Source organism: Notothenia rossii (genome assembly GCF_949606895.1).
Source record: "Notothenia rossii genome assembly, chromosome: 5".
Taxonomy (NCBI): domain Eukaryota; kingdom Metazoa; phylum Chordata; class Actinopteri; order Perciformes; family Nototheniidae; genus Notothenia; species Notothenia rossii.
This window is the reverse complement of record NC_136903.1, coordinates 74,612,965-74,631,590: the sequence shown is the minus strand read 5'-3', so window position 1 is coordinate 74,631,590 and position 18,626 is coordinate 74,612,965. Positions and strand designations below refer to the sequence as shown.

Below are 18,626 nucleotides of genomic sequence, written 5' to 3'. Positions count from 1 at the left end.
GGATGGAATGAAGTAAGGAAAAAGACTTCAAGAAAGAAGATAGACATGTCAAGTGACAGTCTTAGTGAATCTGATTCACAGAATGAATTGAAGAAAGTAAAGAAAAGGATTGAGAATGAAGAGTGGAAAGTGATTGTGGAGTTTGGTGAGCAATCCGCAGCTACATCCAGTGGCCCTGACTAAAGCAATTCACAAAGAAATTGGATCGATAAAACAAGCAAGATTTCTGAGCAAAGGACGGATGTTGGTTGAGTTGATTAATGCAAGACAACAGGAAAAGTTACTGAAAATGAAGACCCTGAATGAAGTTCGAATTAAATGCCATGTTCCTGGAGCAAATCGGAAAATACTTGGAGTTATCAGTGGAGTTCCCATAGAAATAGGCATAGAAGAACTCAAGAAGGAAATTAAAGTGGGGAAAGTGACTAGTAAAGCGTCTTCCTACTAGGTATCAAGGTAAGATAGTGGATAGTTTGTCTGTTCTTCTTCAGTTTGAAGAAACAATGCAACAGAAGATAATGATCGGTTGCATGAGCTTTCCACTAAGAGAATTCATCCCTAAACCTCTGCAGTGCTTTACTGTAAGTGCCAAAGGTTTGGGCATGTGGCAGACAAGTGCAAAGCAACTAAGCCCAGGTGTCCAACATGTGCGGGGGAACATGAATATGGTAGTTGCAGAAAAAGGCCAAGGAGGTGCAGAGATACAAAGTGCAAAATAAAGTCTCATATGCTGAAGCAACAGAAAAGGTTTCACTAAACATAGCTAGGAAATCCCAAGTAGCATCAAGTATGTTCTCTTCAAAAGATTTTCCCAAACTCCCACAGGCAAAGGAAAGCTCCACAAAGTGTTCACATAAGTGTGTGATAGGAGAGGATGCATTGATTGTTAATAAGTACAAGTTTGTGGCCTTTATTGGAAAAGTGGTGAATGTTACGTTACAACAGACAAAAAAGAGGTCAAGACTGAAAACAATAGTGGGGGCAGCAGGTGAATTTTTGGGGATAAAGGATATAACCGTTGAAATGATACATGAAATGCTAGCCACCAATAATGATGATTCACAGATTGAGTAGATGAATGGTTTTTCTCATTCTGCAATGGAATGCTAGAAGCCTTATTGCAAATGGACAAGAATTCAAGACTTATATATATCAGTTAAAAGAAAAACCAGACGTTATTTGTATTCAAGAAACATGGCTGAAGACTCATTTGGACTTCATAATTGGGGGATATACTGCTATAAGACAAGATAGAAATGATGGCCAGGGAGGGGGATGTGCAATCTTTATCAGAGAAGTCATGTCTTATAGTAAGCTAACTTTTAAGAACAGTCATGATTTAGAAATAGTGGGTGTAGAAGTTTGGATTAATAAAAGGAAAATTAGTGTCCTGAATTTTTATAATCCATGTAATAAACTCAGAATAGAGGAATTAGACAGTCTTTGCCAAGGAAATGAAATAATATGGTGTGGTGATTTTAATGCACATAATACAATGTGGGGAGGGAGATCAACAGATTACAACGGACAGGTGGTGGAGGATTTAATGGAGGCAAAGTAATTAGTTTGTTTAAATAATGGGCAAGGTACAAGGATCAATTTTAGAGATGGAACAGAGTCTGCGATGGACCTAACTCTTGTAACAAGTGAATTAGCTTCTGGTAGCAGTTGGGAAGTATTGGCAAATAACAGTATTGGGAGTGATCATCTTCCGATTATAATCAAGTTTGATATAAATCATGTGGTTGAGCTAGACGGTATCATGAGATGGACTTTTTCTAAAGCAAATTGGGAGATGTTTGCTAAATTGTGCGATAATGAATTGGATCAGATTGATATGGCAGAAAGTATTGATGAAATAAATGAGCAATTTACTTCAAATATAATTAAAAGCGCTAATCAAACTATTGGGAATAAAACTGGGAAACTTGGTAAATGTGTTAAGATGGTACCGTGGTGGAACAAAGACTGTAATGATGCAATCCGAAACAAAATCAGGCTGTTTGGAAAGCTAAGAAAGACACATTCATTACATAATTTATTAGAATATAAAAAGGCACAGGCTCAGGTAAGGAACATTGTTAAAAGAGCAAAAAGTGAGTGTTGGAGAGGATTCTGTTCAAGTATTGGGAGAACTACACCATTAGATAAAGTATGGGGAATGATTAAGAAGATGAGGGGAATAAGACATCAGAGTAACCTGCCAGTATTAGAGATTGGAGGGGAAGTTGCCACTGGTGCTTTGGAGAAGGCAGAAATTCTAGCTGAACATTTTGTCAAAGTTCATTCTTCGGAAAATTTGACAGAAGAAGGTAAGATCAGGAGGCAGGAAGTGTTAGATGAGCATCCTAATGTATATGAAGAAAGACATTCGTCGCAGAGTGTTGTAAATATACCTTTCTCTATTCAAGAGTTGAGAAGAGCATTAAGTAAGTGTAAAATGACTGCTCCTGGGAAAGATAATGTATGTTATATAATGTTGACCAAATTAAGTGATTTTGCATTAGGAAAGCTGCTGGAGATGTACAATAAGATCTGGGAGAAAGGGAAGCTGCCAATAATCTGGAAAGAGTCAGTCATTATTCCTATTAGGAAACCTGGGAAAGATCCAACCAGTCCAGGCAGTTATAGACCTATAGCTCTGACATCACACTTGTGTAAAGTTATGGAAAGAATGATAACAGAAAGGCTAACATACTACATTGAGAAAAATGAACTAATGACTCCTTATCAGAGTGGGTTTAGAAGAGGGCGGAGTACTTTAGATCCACTGCTGTGACTGGAGTCTGAAGTCAGGAAAGCCCAAGCGAACAAGGAGTGTGTTGTAGCTGTATTCTTTGATGTGGATAAAGCTTACGATATGATGTGGAAGGAAGGATTATTAATAAAACTGGACATTATGGGTCTGGGAGGTAATGTATACAATTGGATTATGGATTTTTTGTTTGGCCGTGCCATCAGAGTCCGAGTTGGCAAGTCATATTCTCGAAGGCATGAAGTTGAAAATGGAACCCCGCAGGGGAGTGTCATCAGTCCTCTTTTATTTTCTATCATGATCAATGATATATATACACAAGTAGGATCTGATATTGGTAAGTCACTTTTTGCAGATGATGGAGCTATTTGGAAAAGGGGCAGAAATGTAAAATATATTGTAGCAAAGATTCAGGAAGCCATTAGGGAAATTGAAAGCTGGTCTCTGACATGGGGGTTTAGATTGTCGGTGGAAAAAACTGAAACTTTATTTTTTACGAGGAAAAGGATAGGTGAGGAGGTTAGGTTAAAACTTTATGGACAAGATCTAAAGAAAGTGAAGACATTTAAATTTCTGGGAATATGGTTGGACGAGAGAGTCACATGGAGTACTCACATTGATAAAGTCGTAGATAAATGTAAAAGGGTTTTAAATGTTATGAGGTGCTTGGCAGGCACTAAGTGGGGGGCTGATAAAGCTGCTTTGAGGAACGTATACACGGCCTTAATAAGATCAGCTATAGAATACGGACTAATAGTGTATGGGTCAGCTGCATACTCTTCTCTTCAAAAATTAGATAGAGTCCAGGCACAAGCACTAAGGATATGCTGTGGGGCAGTAAGATCTACACCAGTGTCGGCACTTCAGGTAGAGGTCGGAGAAGTACCTATTTCTTTGAGGAGAAAGCAGTTAATTGTTAATTACTGGGCAAATCTACAGGGTCATAAAGATACTCACCCTACTAAACAAACTTTACAAACAAGTTGGGAAAGTAACAAAATAAAAAAAGAAAGTTTTTTGTGTTTCGGAAATATGTAAGGAATTCAAAGTTAAGGAATGGAATATTAGTCCGACGGTGTTGTTATCAGCTGTTCCACCATGGTTGCTACCTCAACCTATAGTAGATTTATCACTATTGAAACGGGTACATTCAATGAAAAACAAATTCAATGTACAGGCTTATGTGAACACTGTTCTACATGAACAATATGGGCACTTTATAAAAATATTTACTGATGGATCCAAAAATCCAGAAAATGGTCTAACGAGTTGTGCATTTTATGTTCCTGAGTTAAAAGTCAAAGTGGGAAAGCGTACAAGTGATCACATTGCAGTATATACAGTAGAGATGATGGCTATCTCTCTAGCACTTCAGTGGGTAGAGGAAATACAGCCAATGCGAGTGGTCATTTGCTCTGACTCCAGTGCAGCTCTGGAGAGTATAAACAACTTCTCTTCAGAATGTCGTCAGGATATTTTACATGAAATTTTACAAAGCATATTTAGGTTAGTTCATCTGGGAATTGTTGTTCAATTTGTGTGGGTTCCAGCGCATGTGGGCATTAGAGGGAATGAAGTAGTGGATCAACTGGCAAAATGTGGTTTGAAAGCAAACCAGATTGATATTATGGTACCCATCAGTAGAGCAGAAGTCAAATCTTTTACTAAAGTGGTTATCAAGCAACAATGGCAAAAACTATGGGACAGTAACACCAAAGGAAGACATTTATATCAGATACAAAGGGAAGTAGGAACAGGAAGCACTTGGGGGAGTAGTAGAAGAGAGCAGAGCATCAACAGCAGGATAAAATTGGGACACTCTGGACTAAACTCATCACTGCATCTGATTGGAAAACATCCAAATGGCAATTGTGATGGTTGCCAACAACCAGAGACAATACATCATGTATTTTTTAGCTGCCCGGACTATAACAGACAAAGATTCATTCTGAAAACTGCACTGGAACAACTCAACATCAAGGACATGGATTTCAAGGCAATATTTGAAAGTAAATCAAGAAATGAAGCAAACAAGCTGATCTTCAAATTCCTCAAAAGCACTGGTCTGAGGACAAGGATTTAGTATGAACATTTAATAACTAAACAGTAGGTGGCGATATATGCTCCAAGTGGAAGCGATTCGCCATTAAAGAAAAGAAGAAGAAGGAGCTGTCCGACTTCAGGCGAGCTTTTTGAGACCTCCCCCGGCTGCGATCGGCTGTTCTCGTCTACTTTCGAGGCGAGCCGCAACGCGTCTCAAACAAGCCTACTGACACCCCGCCTGGAGCTCTCAGCCTTTCAAGAGAAGAAGGGCTTCTTTCAACAATGAACACTTCTGCTATCATTTTATTGCGTAGGAAACGGAGATCTGTGGAGGACTTTTTACACGATCCACCGTTTTAATCCCACTGCTAATAAAAAAGTTCTGCATGAACCCACTGTTCTCATTCATAACACTCCGTTCGATGTCTCACTATGGGATGTGCCTCATCCGCGGAACAAACAGAAGCGTGATCTTGACTTCAGGGAATCCACCCCCACCCCGTAGCTTGCGCTACGCCGCATGCGTCATTCAAACACCTCTTCTCGCTTCAGAGCACATCTCTATATTGGTAGCCGGGCTAGCTCACACAGTCCACAGACGGAACCAAGCTAACCAAGTTAACTTCGGTTGACGGGCGCTCGCCGGCTACTTTTATATTCTGCAAGAAGACTGTCGGTGCTAACATACCAGTTAGTACCACACTCGACCTCACCTTTTTTATTTTTTATTCGGAAATCGAAAAGGTAAGGTTTTGATTCAAGCTAGCAGCACACCTGTTGCTAGCTTACCTTCCTCGCTACCGACACCACGATAGTGAGGACGCTTTTTTTCTTTCTTCTCACACCAGAGAAGAATAGGACTAAGAAAGAATATTAACATACCAGTTAATATTCTTCGGGAATAAATCCTACACCGTCGTCTTTTCTCCGGATTAACGACAGGTTGGAGAGGATTTTTTTTCTCGACAACGCACCTGCTACGAGCGCGTCCTTCCCACGTCGCCATAATGGCGAACAAGATGGACACGTCTCTCCCTCACACCAGAGGAGCCAGGGAATCGGAGGGTCGGCTCTGCGGCTGCGGGTTGAAGATTTTGGACACAGACGCACACCAGGTCTGCTCGTCCTGCCTCGGGCTGCAACATGCCCAGGAGGCTATCGACAACCCCGGCTCATGCGGGCTTTGTGCCCGTTTCACCGTGAAGAGCCTCCGCCGACGGCTAGCTCGCCAAACTAGCTTGTTGGGTCAGTACTCCCTCATGTCCTCTGATTTACCGGACGGAAATCAGGCCACAGGGGCGTCCGCCACAGAGATGGAGCCCTGCACTGTGTCGGTCTGGGGCTCATCAGTAGTTGCAGCTGCAGAACCGGAGTCCCGCGTCGTGTCAGGCTGGGACTCGGTGGCAACGAAGGACGTGCGAGCGGGGCCCCACGCTATACCAAGCTGGGGGTCCCGGCTGGACCTCACCATGGTCTCGCCCGCAGAAGATGTCCTGGAGTTGGACTATACGGAGGACGAAGAGGATGCCTCTGGATTCCTCCTGTCCGACTCTGATGAGCAGGAAGACAACGTCTTCATTTAATCGGCTCAGGCGGCAACGCCGGGAGCGATGGCTGCTCTCCCGGGCGATAGCACACCAGCTTCGCCCTGTCTGAGTATGGACCTGCAGGCCGTGTGTCAGCGTGCCGCAGCCAGACTAGACATCCCATGGCCCGAAATGGCCAAGGAGACCTCCAAAATTTGCCCCAAGCAACGAGGACAAAGAGGCAACTCCTGCCGGTCTTCCCGGAGATGTTGGATGAGGTGTAGGTCTCGTGGAGAGTCCAGCCTCCCCTCCTGATCAGCCCAGCTCCACGTCTTCCCTCTACGTGTGCTTCGTCAACTCCTTGTCAGTGTCGTGGACAAAATAAAGCCTTTTTTTTACACTTCACCACTGTCCCTGTTTTATTGCTTGCATAGCGGGTTCTCATCTCCAGTCACTTCACTTTCAACTTCACTTTCAACAGATTCTGACTTTTTTACATCCAACTCACAGGTTTATCATTACTTTGAGAAAAAAGATTATTAATTTAACCCTTTTAGAAGGGAAGATATGGTCATTTGTTCTGGGAATGTCATTTTCGAGCCTGAGACCTGAAAAACAGGCTCAGGGCTTAACAGGTTAAACCAGGGGGAAGTGTTGTCTAAAACTGACAGCCTTTGTTATCTTGGTTACTTTTTGAAGTAAGGAAACACTGCGTTGTTTGTTCTTAATGAACATAACCTAGATTTTGTCCAACTGGCTAAGCATTCACAGATCTGCTCATACCTTGTTTTACCTTTAGCACCTTTCTAAGATCATGTTAACTCAAGTCTCAGCCAGTGGTGCAAAGTAAGTAGATCTACTCAAGTAATACACTTAAATAAAATGTTGAGGGATTTTTTTGTTTACGTGAGTATTTACATGTTTACATACCTGTTGAAAGTAATAGATCACATTATAAGCCCCTAAGGGCTTGAAAACAATCAGTATTGATCCATTTTGAATATTCAATTATTAAATCAGTAAAAACTTAAAGAACAGACACAGAAAAGATGCAACAAACTACTTTTTATTGACCTTTGGTTATCACAGCATGCTTAACATGCTAGAATTAACAAGATACTCATATTATATGGCTTCTTGGTATTGTATAATCTTGATTTCTTCTTCACTCTTCATCCTTGGACTGAAATGACAGAAGATTAACATGTCAAACATATTAATTAAAAAATAAATCGCAAACTTTGTTCCTCTCAGGTCTTTTTTTTACCTTGACAATTTCCCGACTCTTTGCCCTCAGCTTGTTGACTTGAGACTCTGCGATGTCAGCACGCTCCTCAGCTTCCTCCATCTCATGCTGCACCTTCCTGCACTTGGAAAGGTGAGTGTTGGCCTGTTCCTCCTGTTGGATGAGCCACAATGACGTTAAAACCTGTGGACTGGGTGAAATTCTCAGGATGTGTGCTTTATAAATAATTAGGTGTACTCACAGCTTCCTCAGACTGCCTCTTGTAAGCCTTCACTTTCAGTTGCAGCTTGTCCACTAGATCCTGAAGTCTGGAGATATTTTTCTTGTCCTCCTCAAACTATGTAAATCAGGAGTGAAAGACTTATTAAATACTAATATAGGCTTACTGTTTTCATTACCATATGTTATTGTAACAATTAGCATTTGCAGTAGCTTAAGTTTTAGTAGTTTTAATAGCAACTTACTTGATAGGAAAGCTCCTTCACTTTTCTTTCATATTTTCGCACTCCCTTGATGGCCTCAGCTCCTCGTCTCTGCTCAGCATCAACTTCACCCTCCAATTCTCGAACCTTGAAAAAAGAGGAATGCAGTGATTTTACATTGCAAAATGCCATTCTGATTTAAAGTAAATACACATAGATTTGTCTTCATGGCACTAACCCTAGCCTCCAGTTTCTGGAGCTGCTTCTTGCCGCCCTTCATGGCCAGATTCTCGGCTTCATCCAGGCGGATCTGCAGGTCCTTCACTGTCACCTCCAGGTTCTTCTTCATCCTCTCCAAATGAGAGCTGGTGTCCTGCTCCTTCTTCAGCTCTTCTGCCATCATGGCGGCCTGAAATGTTTTTGAATTTCAGATTGCATATTAGCCTATTGCAGTCTAGTGTTTCAACTGCCCTTACTCTAGATATGATAGAGAAAGGGCCTAATAAACAATGCTATACACTGACTTATTATTCGCTAGAATGTGGTTTCAGTTTACATTGAGGAATGTAAAGATGACTCACATCAGTGATGGCCTTCTTGGCCTTTTCTTCAGCATTTCTTGCTTCCTGGACAGAGTCTTCCACCTCACCTTGGATTTGGACAAGGTCAGTCTCCAACTTCTTCTTGGTGTTAATGAGACTGGTATTCTAAATAAACAATAGTTAGGATTAGACTGCATACTGTCATTTCAGTGGTCAGGTTTCACATGTCATTGTCTTTGATTACCTGAGAGTGCAGCAGTCCCACTCGCTCGCTGGCATCAACCAGCTCCTGTTCAGCCACTTTGCGGCATCTCTCCGTCTGCTCCAGTGCTGCTCTCAGCTCCTCGATCTCAGCCACCATCAGGTTGTTCCTGCGCTCCACCATGGCAACCTGCTCCTTCATGTCTTCTTGACCTCTTAAGGCCTCATCAAGGTGCAGTAGTGAATCCTTTAAGGAATAATACATTAAAAAAACATGTGCCATGCATTCTTAAAGAAGTAAAACAATAAATTATTTTAGTTAAATGAACCACCATACCTTTAGCTGTCCCTGAACGTTTCTCAGCTGCTTCTGGGCCTCAGATGCCTGGCGGTTTGCGTGGCTCAGCTGAATCTCCATCTCATTGAGGTCTCCCTCCATCTTCTTCTTGATTCTCAGGGCATCATTCCTGCTCCTGACTTCAGAATCCAAATTACTCTGCATGGACTCAATCACTCTCTGGCTGTTCCTCTTGATCTGGTCAATCTCCTCGTCTTTCTCTGCAATTTTTCTGTCAACTTCACCCTTGATTTGGGTAAGTTCAAGCTGAACACGGAGAATCTTGGATTCCTCATGCTCTAGTGTAGCCTTGAAAACAAAAAAGACACGTTGTCTATCTCCTAAATCATTTAAAATGGTGTTTAAATGACAGATATGTTGTCAGACAGTACCTCTGCCTCTTCAAGTGAAGTCTGGAGTTCAGACTTTTCAATCTCTAAAATCTTTTTCCCTTTCTCCAGTTCATGAAGAGTTTTTCCATTCTCACCAATTTGCTCAGTCAGGTCAGAGATCTCCTCTGTAAAAAAAATCGTAAAAGCAGTTGTTAAATATATGTGAGCTGAAATATCAGTTTGGTCTAGATGGCAGACATTTAAACTCAATATACCATTCACTTGTACATTAATGAAAACGCTGCCAAATTGTATTACATTTGTAGTCAGTACAAAATCATAGATTGTGCTAATTTAACCATTTGCCCACCAGGGGGCGCACTCGTTCATTATTTTCAAAGCAAATGACACAGCTCCAATTATGAAGTCTGCAAAACTCTGCACATCAGGCTGTTATCGAGGATTTTTAGTAGTTGCCTATTAGAGTATTTTGTTTTTTTAAAATTACGTTGCAGGTTCTTGTTCTCTCTCTTCAAGGACTCCAGATGGTCCAACGCTTCTTCATATGAATTCTTCAGCTTGAACATCTCTGTGCTGAGAGAACGTGCTTCTTTTAGAGATCCCTCCAGCTCTGCCTGGCTTTCCTCATATTTCTGCTTCCACTCTGCAAGAACCTGAAAACATTCAAATAGACCCATGTTTTTCAGTAATTCACAATTCTAAGTTTTTCATTTACGTTTAAAGGCACAAATAAATATCTGACCTTGTCAAAGTTTCTTTGCTTCTTGTCGAGGTTAGCAGCCAGAGCATTAGCTCTCTCCACATCTATCATCAGGTCCTCCACTTCAGCAAGCAGTCTCTGTTTTGTCTTTTCCAGAGAGGCACATTTTGCATTCACAGCCTCGATAGATTCCTCTGCATCCTGAAGACGCTGGGCAAGCTTTTTCCTGTTAAGATTATTTGGTTCACAAACTTTCAGTTTAGCATAAGTCATACTCAAAAGTGGAGGTTGGATCTAGTTAAAATCGTATGGACTTACTTAGACTCCTCCAGCTCCTCAGTGCGCTGAATGGCGTCAGTCTCGTATTTGGCTCTCCACTGAGCCACCTCGCTGTTGGCCTTAGACATTGCGCGCTGCAGCTCAGACTTGGCCTCCTGCTCCTCCTCGTACTGCTCTCTGAGCAGGTCGCAGTCATGACGGGCCGACTGAACAGCATGAGCCAGGGCGTTCTTGGCCTAATTAAGAATAACATTGACATCATTTGTCAGCTAAAATGAATCATTTAACTCTGCAGTTCTGGGATTGTGTTGGCGATTTAATGGTCACCTACTTTAACTTCCTCCTCAATGTGCCTCTTGAACTCCTCAACCTGCTGGGTAAAAGCCTGCTTGCTCCTTGTCAGTTGAGAGATCAGGGCATCTTTCTCCTCCATCTGGCGACTGTATTCACCTAAGGAAATACAAAGAATTTAGAACTAATCTAAATGCAAATATGTATGAATATTGAATTGGAAATGTAAAGTAAGGATCGGTACAAAAATAGTATGTATATATTTTTTTGTATTACCATTCTCAGTTAGCAGTCTCGCCCTTTGAACCCCAATGTCGTTGAGCTGTCGCACATGTTCTTCATTTTTAGTCTTCATCTCACTCAGTTGATCCTCAAGAGTACGACACATTTTCTCCAGATTGACCTGAAATTGACAAACATGTTGTTGATCTAATGTAATGACAATTGGTAAAAGCCAATTAAGGCAGATATTTTACTAAGCAATTTTTGTTGCAAGTGAATTTGTTTAACTTTACCTTTGATTTGGCAACAGACTCCATGTTGCTGCTGAGGTCATCGATCTCCATCTTGTACTCGCTCTTCTCTTTCTCCAGCTTCTGTTTGACTCTCTGGAGGTTGTCGATCTGTTCTCCGAGCTCTGCCACGCTGTCAGCCTGCTTCTTACGGAGAGCTGCAGCGGTGGCCTCGTGCTGCAGGGTGGACTCTTCGAGGTCACGACGCAGCTTCTGAAACTCGGCCTCACGCTTCTTGTTCATCTCGATCTGAACAGACGTTGCTCCTCCAGATTCTTCCAGCCTCTCGCTGATCTCCTCAAGTTCCCTGGAGAGATCAGACCTCTGCTTCTCCACCTTGGCCCGAGCAGCTCGCTCAGCCTCGATCTCCTCCTCCAGCTCCTCAATACGAGCCTAATGTTTACATGTTAAAACAATAGAATAAACAAAGCAACAATGTAAGACAATTCTGTCCTTATTATATATACTGTACCAACCTGAAGTTCTTTGATCTTTTTCTGAAGCTGAGCAGAAAGTGTTTGCTCATCCTCAATCCTGCTAAGAAGTTGGCTTGTTTCAAAGTCCTTCCTGCGTGGGGACAAGTTTTCATAAACATTAGAAGTAAGCAAAATCAAGTTGAGTTTTTTTGTTTTCAATAATGACCTTAGGTTTCTGACTGTCTATTGTTAGTTTTCATTGTTAAAATACTGATGACATCACATTTCAGCTTTGTGTACACATTTAGTTTCTTTGCCTACAGGAAGATTTGTTTGCTGGATGCACTGAATTGATGACTACATTCACACTCACTTCTTTATTTTCTCGTCAGACTGCTGCTTGTCATTCTCCAGATCCATGATGGTTTCATGGGCCAATTTAACATCACCTTCAAGCTTTCTCTTTGCTCGCTCCAGGTCCATACGAAGCTTCTTTTCTTGCTCCAGGGAACCTTCAAGCTGTTTTAACCGAGACAAGGCTTTATTTTTGTATTTAATTTCCCAGGGACTAAAGTAACTGTTGCTAGCTACAAGTGTTACTATATACATACATCGTCGACTTGTTGCTCCAGCTTGACTCTAGCCTTGGTCAGAGTGTTGACTTTGTCTTCCTCAGCCTGCAGATCATCGAGGGTCTGCTGATGGGCCTCTTGGAGGGCTTTCTTCTCTTTGGTCAACTTGGCAATGATTTCATCTTGAGATGACATTTCCTCAACAAGGTTTTTAACCTGTATTCACAATAGTTTGAAAATAATTTTAAAGGGTTTTAGTGTTCTTTTAAGAATTGTCTTTAAGACCTTATTGAAGATATACAAACCTTGTTCTCAGTGGCATGTTTCTCTTTTTCCACTTTAGCCAGGGTGAGCTCCAAGTCATCGATGTCTTTCTTCAACTCAGAGCACTCGTCCTCCAGCTTCCTCTTCTTTGCAGTCAGCTCACCATTCATTTCCTCCTCATCCTCCAGTCTCTCAGACGTCTCTTTGCATTTGGCCTCAAGCTGGATTTTCGCTTTAATAAGCCCCTCACACCTCTCCTCTGCATCACAGAGGGTTTCACCTTCCTAGATTTGAAATGACATCCAGTTAAAAATGATTAGGTTTTTGTAAAAAAGGAGATAATTCAAGAAACAAATTCTCTTTTTCATTTTAACGTACAGACTGCATTTGTAGCTGCAAGTCATTCTTCTCCTGCAGCAGAGAAACCATCTTCTCCTCCAGCTCCTTCTTCTTTGACAAAGCCTTTGCTAGATCTTCCTTCATCTTTGCGAAGTCCACTTTCATTTGCGCCATCTCCTTTTCACTCTCTGCACTCTTCAGCAGAGGTTTGATCTTGAAGTAGAGCTTCATCCATGGCCAGGTTTTGACATTCATGAATGAGCGGATGTTGTACTGGATGGAGTAAATGGCCTCCCTGGGGAAAACAGGGATCAAAGTAAAAAAACAGATTTCATTTAGATCCTTACAGCAATATTGATGAGAAACATGGATTCTTTTTTCAAAATAAATATATGTGGTCAACATGGCAATCAAGTTGTCCTTATGAACATCCTTAGATCTATAAAGCTAACTGACTACAATACCTGCGCTCCATCATCTTTTGGAATTCTGTCCTTGAGAGGAAACCTCTGCTAAGAGCCTGAGTCATTGTGACCAGTTTAGCCAGTTTATCATCTCGCATCTCCTCCAAAGTCCCCAGCAGACCAGCTTTGAAAAACACCTGAGATAACAGAAAGGGAAGTGTTCCTTGACATGAGGGTAACGTTACTTGCAGTATCAGGGAAAGCACACCATTTACAGACAGACGGATTACCTTTGTGTGTCCAAACTTGTACTGAGTTGGGTCAACATCAATAGAGCCCAAGAGTTTCTCTGAGGCCTTTTTGTTGTCCATGAATTGTCCCTCAGGAATGACACTGGCATTCAAAACTTTGTATCTGATTGAAGATAAATTAATTGACAGTGAATCATTTATTAAAATATTGTCAAAATATAGCAGATCTTAGTTTTGGATTACCTCTGCTTGAAGTCAGCGTATTGGATCCTGCTGGGGAAGCCCTTTCTGCAGATCCTGATACCTTCCAGCACACCGTTACACCTCAGCTGGTGGATGACCAGGAAGTTCTCCATGAGACCTTAAAGACAGGATAAGTTTAGTCTTGTGGTGAATAGTTACAGTAGTGCTTTAATGCATACATTAAACTGATATTTAGCTTACCAGGAGTCTTTGATTCATTTGGAATCAAACAACGCACAAAATGAGGATGAGTGCTCCTTAAGTTCGTCATCAACTTTCCTAAATTCTCCTGAATGGAAAAATTCAAATTGTTAAAAAAATAAAATAACTTAATAAAATAACCTTTTTCCTAAGATGTGACCTTTAAGCAGCATTTGGGAAATGAAGTAGTTTAAATACTGTTTTATAGTTGTGTAGTGAGGCAGTCATTTGTCATACTTACCCTGAAAAGAGCAGATACAGTCTGGAAAGAACCACCCTTCTTCTTGGCTGCTTTCTTCCCCTCAGCTGTAACAGGGCAACTTCATGTGAGATTTTATGTTGAACAGATATGATACACTTTCACTCTAAACATAACTATTATGCTTCTCCAACTTATGTTCTTTTAGATATAGTCTTTCTTTACCTTCTGCTGCATTATGCGATGCATAGAGGAGAGCCAACAGTTTGACTGAAGACTTCTGGTAGAGCTGAACCACTGAGTCGTTCAGGGGGTCTTTGTTCTTGTCCAGCCATCCGGTGACGTTGTAGTCGACGGTGCCGGCATAATGTAACAGAGCAAAGTGAGCCTCAGCTTTGCCTTTGGCCGGTTTGGGTTTCTGGAAGGCTGCACTTTTACCAAGATGCTGGTCGTACAGTTTGTTCTTGAAGGTGATGTCTGATGCCTTGGGGAACATGCACTCCTCTTCGAGGATGGAGAAGATTCCCATTGGCTGTCATGATGAAATGATCATTAAAAAACAAAGCTTAAAGTCATAAATAGTTTTCTGTGTGCGTTAATAAACTGCTTAGCTCACCTTTTCAATCAGCTCAATGCAGGCAGCCAAGTCCATACCAAAGTCAATGAACTCCCATTCAATTCCCTCTTTCTTGTACTCTTCTTGCTCCAGAACAAACATGTGGTGGTTGAAAAACTGTTGCAGCTTCTCATTGGTGAAGTTGATGCACAGCTGCTCCAAGCTGTTATACTTGAGATGGGAAAGAAGATGCAATGTCAAACTTTCATTGTGCTGTTTCACTCTGTAAACAAGTGCAATGTGTGTTTTAACTTACATCGAAGATTTCAAACCCGGCAATATCCAGGACACCAATGAAGAACTGTCTGGACTGCTTGGTGGCCAGCATCTCATTGATTCTGATGACCATCCACAAGAACATCTTTTCATAGACAGACTTGCAGAGAGCACTGACATTATTGTTCACCTGATTTTGGAAATTAATAATACATAATTAACAAGGATGTTGTAAAAATGAAGACACTTGTTGCTTTAATTTATCTGCTTTTTGCATGGTTTTGTTGATATTCCATACCTGAGGGACAGTTTGACCTTTGGTCACATACTCATTTCCAACCTTTACTCTGGGGTAGCATAGTGCTTTTAGCAGATCAGCCGAGTTCAGACCCATGAGGTAGGCGATTTTATCAGCCACTAAAAGAAAAACAAAAATAGTCATGAACAAAAACACACTTCTAGGATACCTTCTTCTACAGTACTTAAATAAACGTGAACACTAAATAAAAACTAATAGCCTAGTGTAGGTTCCTTACCCTCAGTGCCATCGGGCTCGGCCTGCTCTTCACGCTGCTTTTGCTTAAACTTCATGTTTCCGTGATGCATCACAGCTCCAGTCTGCTTGTACATGCTTGCCTTCTCATCTAAAGTGAAGCCGAGGATGTCAATAGCAGCCTGTAAAAGAAAGAGTCAGTTTAAGACTACAATTATTCTTTTTCACGTCTGTGCTTTGAAGCTAAAGGCAACAGATACAAATATTTGTAGTAATCTCTCTCATACTCATTAAACCAAAGAACACATAAGGTATGATGTAGTGCAGAGTAGTAATACATTGGTTACTTAGTGTTATAGAGTAATAGTAGTGATCATAATAGTGAGGATGATTTGTTGTCCTTACATCAGTGGCGATGAATTCTTCAATGTCATCTATACTCTTGACGGTGATTTCCCCCTGACTGATCATGTGATAGTCATATGGATTTTTCGTAATCAGGAGAGCCTCTGGAAAATAAAGCAGATGTAGATATAACAATATAAACCTGTGATAAGTAATTGTTTAATAACTGCCAGTATTATTCACTAATCTCACACCTAGTAGCTCAGGTTTGTGGCCGGTCATCAGCTGATAGAAGATGTGGTAGCTCCTCTCCGCAGACAGCTGGAACGTCACTCGAGACTTCTCCAGCAGATCTGTAGGGATTTAAATTGGGGGGAAATGTGAGGACATTTCCCAATGAAGCACAGCTACAAGAATTGGTCTCGATGTAAAACAGTGATAAGTTCCACAAAAATCTTACATGTTTCAATATCAGCTGAAGCCAGCTTTCCAGTTGTTCCAAAGTGAATCCTGATAAATTTGCCCTGTACAAAAAATATAACATTCAAATTAATGTCATGGTGAATGTTTTTTTGTCATAAAGTCAGACAGTAACACACAAAATCCCCCAAAATACTTACAAAACGTGAAGAATTGTCATTCCTAATTGTTTTGGCGTTACCATAAGATTCCAACAGTGGGTTTGCTGCAATGATTTGATCTTCCAGTGACCCCTAAAAATAACGTCCATTTTGTCAATATAACAAAAGTCATAATCATTTTGACTTTTTCAAGTTATTCTAATATTATTCATCTTTTTTACCTTCATCTTGCTAGCTTGCTCCATTTTCTTTCCTCCAGCCACTGCGATTGTCGCAAAGTACTGGATGACACGTTTGGTGTTGACAGTCTTTCCTGCACCGGATTCTCCACTGGGTTGATGGGTGTGTTCATAAATATTATTAACAATGTCTGACTCTACTTCTGCTGACAAGTCTTATATCTTAGATTATATACAAATATTTGGCACTTACGTAATAAGGATGGACTGGTTTTCTCTATCTGCAAGACATTGAAATGGTGTGCAACAGTTAGAAGTTGACCTCTACAGCTTTGATTTTTCTGGACACACAATAGCTTTCAAACTGTCTGATACCTTGGAGCATGAACTGATAGGCGTTATCAGAGATGGAGAAGATGTGGGGTGGAGCCTCAACCCTCTTTTTGCCTCTGTATCCATTGACAACCTTTGAGTCATACACTGGGAGCCACTTGTAGGGGTTCACAGTGACGCAGAACAGCCCTGAGTAGGTCTACAACAATGTGAAATATCAAAGAATGATCAATCTTTTTACAAATACATGTGCATACAATCAAATAAAGCCTCCTGCAGAAACTCACGTAGATCATCCATGCTGCATAGCGCTCTTTGAGGTTATACAGCACAGAAGGTTCACTGAGGTGGGTCATCATGGCCATGTCCTCAATCTTATCGTACTTTGGAGGGTTCATGGGGAAGATTTCAGTGTCTTTAACAGTGACAGTCTGTTAGAAAGACAGAAGAGGCACACACATATAAATAATTAATTTCCAGCAGCCATGTTTGCTATAATGTCAGATTTTACTCTTAGTTGCTAATCCTAAATTATACATTTGTCTTCCAGCAAACAATCTTTTGAGACCAAAATTAAAAAATATATATTTTCCTTAACTGATGTAAATAATCAAATAGTTAACACATGTCAGCAGTTCAGATTTTACATCAGCTTGTTAGAAACATTCAATCTAATGCATTCCTTCTCACCTTTCCACAGAGGGTGTCCACGGTGGCTTTGCCTCCCTCTTTCTTCGTAAGTTTCCCCTTGAGGAACATCTCCGAAGGCTCGGTCACAAAGAAAGCTGTTTTAGCATCAAAGGGAGTTGTTTGAGCCTGAATTCTCTCTCGTGCTGGCTTCCGGAGGTAGATGGCCGCCGGGCCAAAACACTCCATTTCCGAATCCCCCATGTTGAGTGTTTACTGTATGAGAGGAAAACATTATTACATTCAATTGAAAATGTCAGAGACAAAGATGGATTAGTTCCCAAGTACTGGGTAGCTCTAAATCTTGGTTTGAAAAACAGATTGGTACTATATCAGAACTAACCAAATTACTCCAAAGATTAAACCATATTCCATCTTAAGTCATTGTCTAGGATAAATATGAAGCCTGATTTACCTTGAAGAACCCCAGGTGAGCAGACTTTAATGCAGATTTCTGAAAAAATGAAGCAACATTTTTGTTTAGAAAACCTACTTCATTATACTTTATCTGAAAATAATGTGAGAAATATCTAATGCGAAATAATTATACCATAATAGTCATACAAATGCTATATTCTATATGTTCAAGACATACAAATGATGCATAGCAGTATTATAAGTATAATATCTATCATATTTCTCTGAGCTACTAAGAAACTTACCTTTGCCGGGTGCCTGTCCTCGCTGGTTTGCTGTGCCTTTTATACAGTGGGATGGGAGCCTATCACGCATGTATTTCTGTATTTGGTCTTGTTGCCTGGCATAATGTTTGTGCAGTGCATAGTTCTCACCTCTAGCTGTCACATTAGGACGTTTACGGGGTGTCTTCCATCATAGATCATTGTCAGACTTAGAATGTGTTTTGGCTTTAGATTATTGACCAACAAATAAGCTGTTGTGTTGCCAACAGTAATACATGTTGCTATACATTGGGAAGATGGTAGCAATACCTTGAGATGTATCTACACATTCTTATAATGAGTTTGATACATTCTTATATAGCGTAAGTTGGATACTGTGAATGGTAACGGGGGGAAAAGATGTAAAGTAGGTTCAGTTTATCCATAAGGTCAGAACAAA

At 40.9% G+C, this 18,626-nt stretch overlaps 2 protein-coding genes across 2 annotated transcripts in view; one reads left to right on the top strand and one right to left on the bottom strand.

Annotated features, from left to right (window-relative positions):
• Window positions 1-2,869: 2,869 nt before the first annotated feature.
• LOC307038607 (myosin heavy chain, fast skeletal muscle-like) overlaps window positions 2,870-18,626 on the top strand; it is a 37,185-nt gene continuing 21,428 nt past the window's right edge. Inside the window, exon 1 of the mRNA XM_079680127.1 lies at window positions 2,870-5,542. The gene's annotated coding sequence lies outside the window, so the exon portion shown is untranslated. The remainder of the gene's footprint in view (window positions 5,543-18,626) is intronic.
• Window positions 7,370-18,002, bottom strand: LOC307041781 (myosin heavy chain, fast skeletal muscle-like). The gene is made up of 40 exons (XM_079685315.1): window positions 17,962-18,002; window positions 17,550-17,762; window positions 17,147-17,290; window positions 16,902-17,058; window positions 16,780-16,807; window positions 16,569-16,677; window positions 16,387-16,479; window positions 16,227-16,290; window positions 16,021-16,119; window positions 15,827-15,930; window positions 15,465-15,603; window positions 15,227-15,345; window positions 14,969-15,118; window positions 14,713-14,883; window positions 14,322-14,628; window positions 14,139-14,203; window positions 13,898-13,985; window positions 13,697-13,814; window positions 13,493-13,616; window positions 13,263-13,399; window positions 12,838-13,093; window positions 12,501-12,743; window positions 12,235-12,411; window positions 11,997-12,142; window positions 11,684-11,774; window positions 11,211-11,600; window positions 10,972-11,098; window positions 10,736-10,854; window positions 10,444-10,640; window positions 10,168-10,351; window positions 9,913-10,078; window positions 9,465-9,589; window positions 9,073-9,381; window positions 8,779-8,982; window positions 8,574-8,699; window positions 8,231-8,401; window positions 8,035-8,139; window positions 7,812-7,907; window positions 7,592-7,723; window positions 7,370-7,507 (listed from the first exon to the last, which is right to left on the bottom strand). Exons 2-40 carry the CDS (start codon window positions 17,748-17,750, stop codon window positions 7,490-7,492), a joined length of 5,799 nt encoding a protein of 1,932 aa, XP_079541441.1. The 5' UTR covers window positions 17,751-17,762; window positions 17,962-18,002; the 3' UTR covers window positions 7,370-7,489.

What these genes read in the sequence shown, in the direction of transcription:
- LOC307041781 (XM_079685315.1), bottom strand. Translation starts at nt 17,750, where the DNA reads ATGGGGGATTCGGAAATGGAGTGTTTTGGCCCGGCGGCCATCTACCTC. An exon ending in TGGACACCCTCTGTGGAAAG is followed by an intron (nt 17,291 to 17,549) that starts GTGAGAAGGAAT and finishes TCTTTCTAACAG; the next exon opens with ACTGTCACTGTTAAAGACAC. An exon ending in AAAAGATCAAAGAACTTCAG is followed by an intron (nt 11,601 to 11,683) that starts GTTGGTACAGTA and finishes TGTAAACATTAG; the next exon opens with GCTCGTATTGAGGAGCTGGA.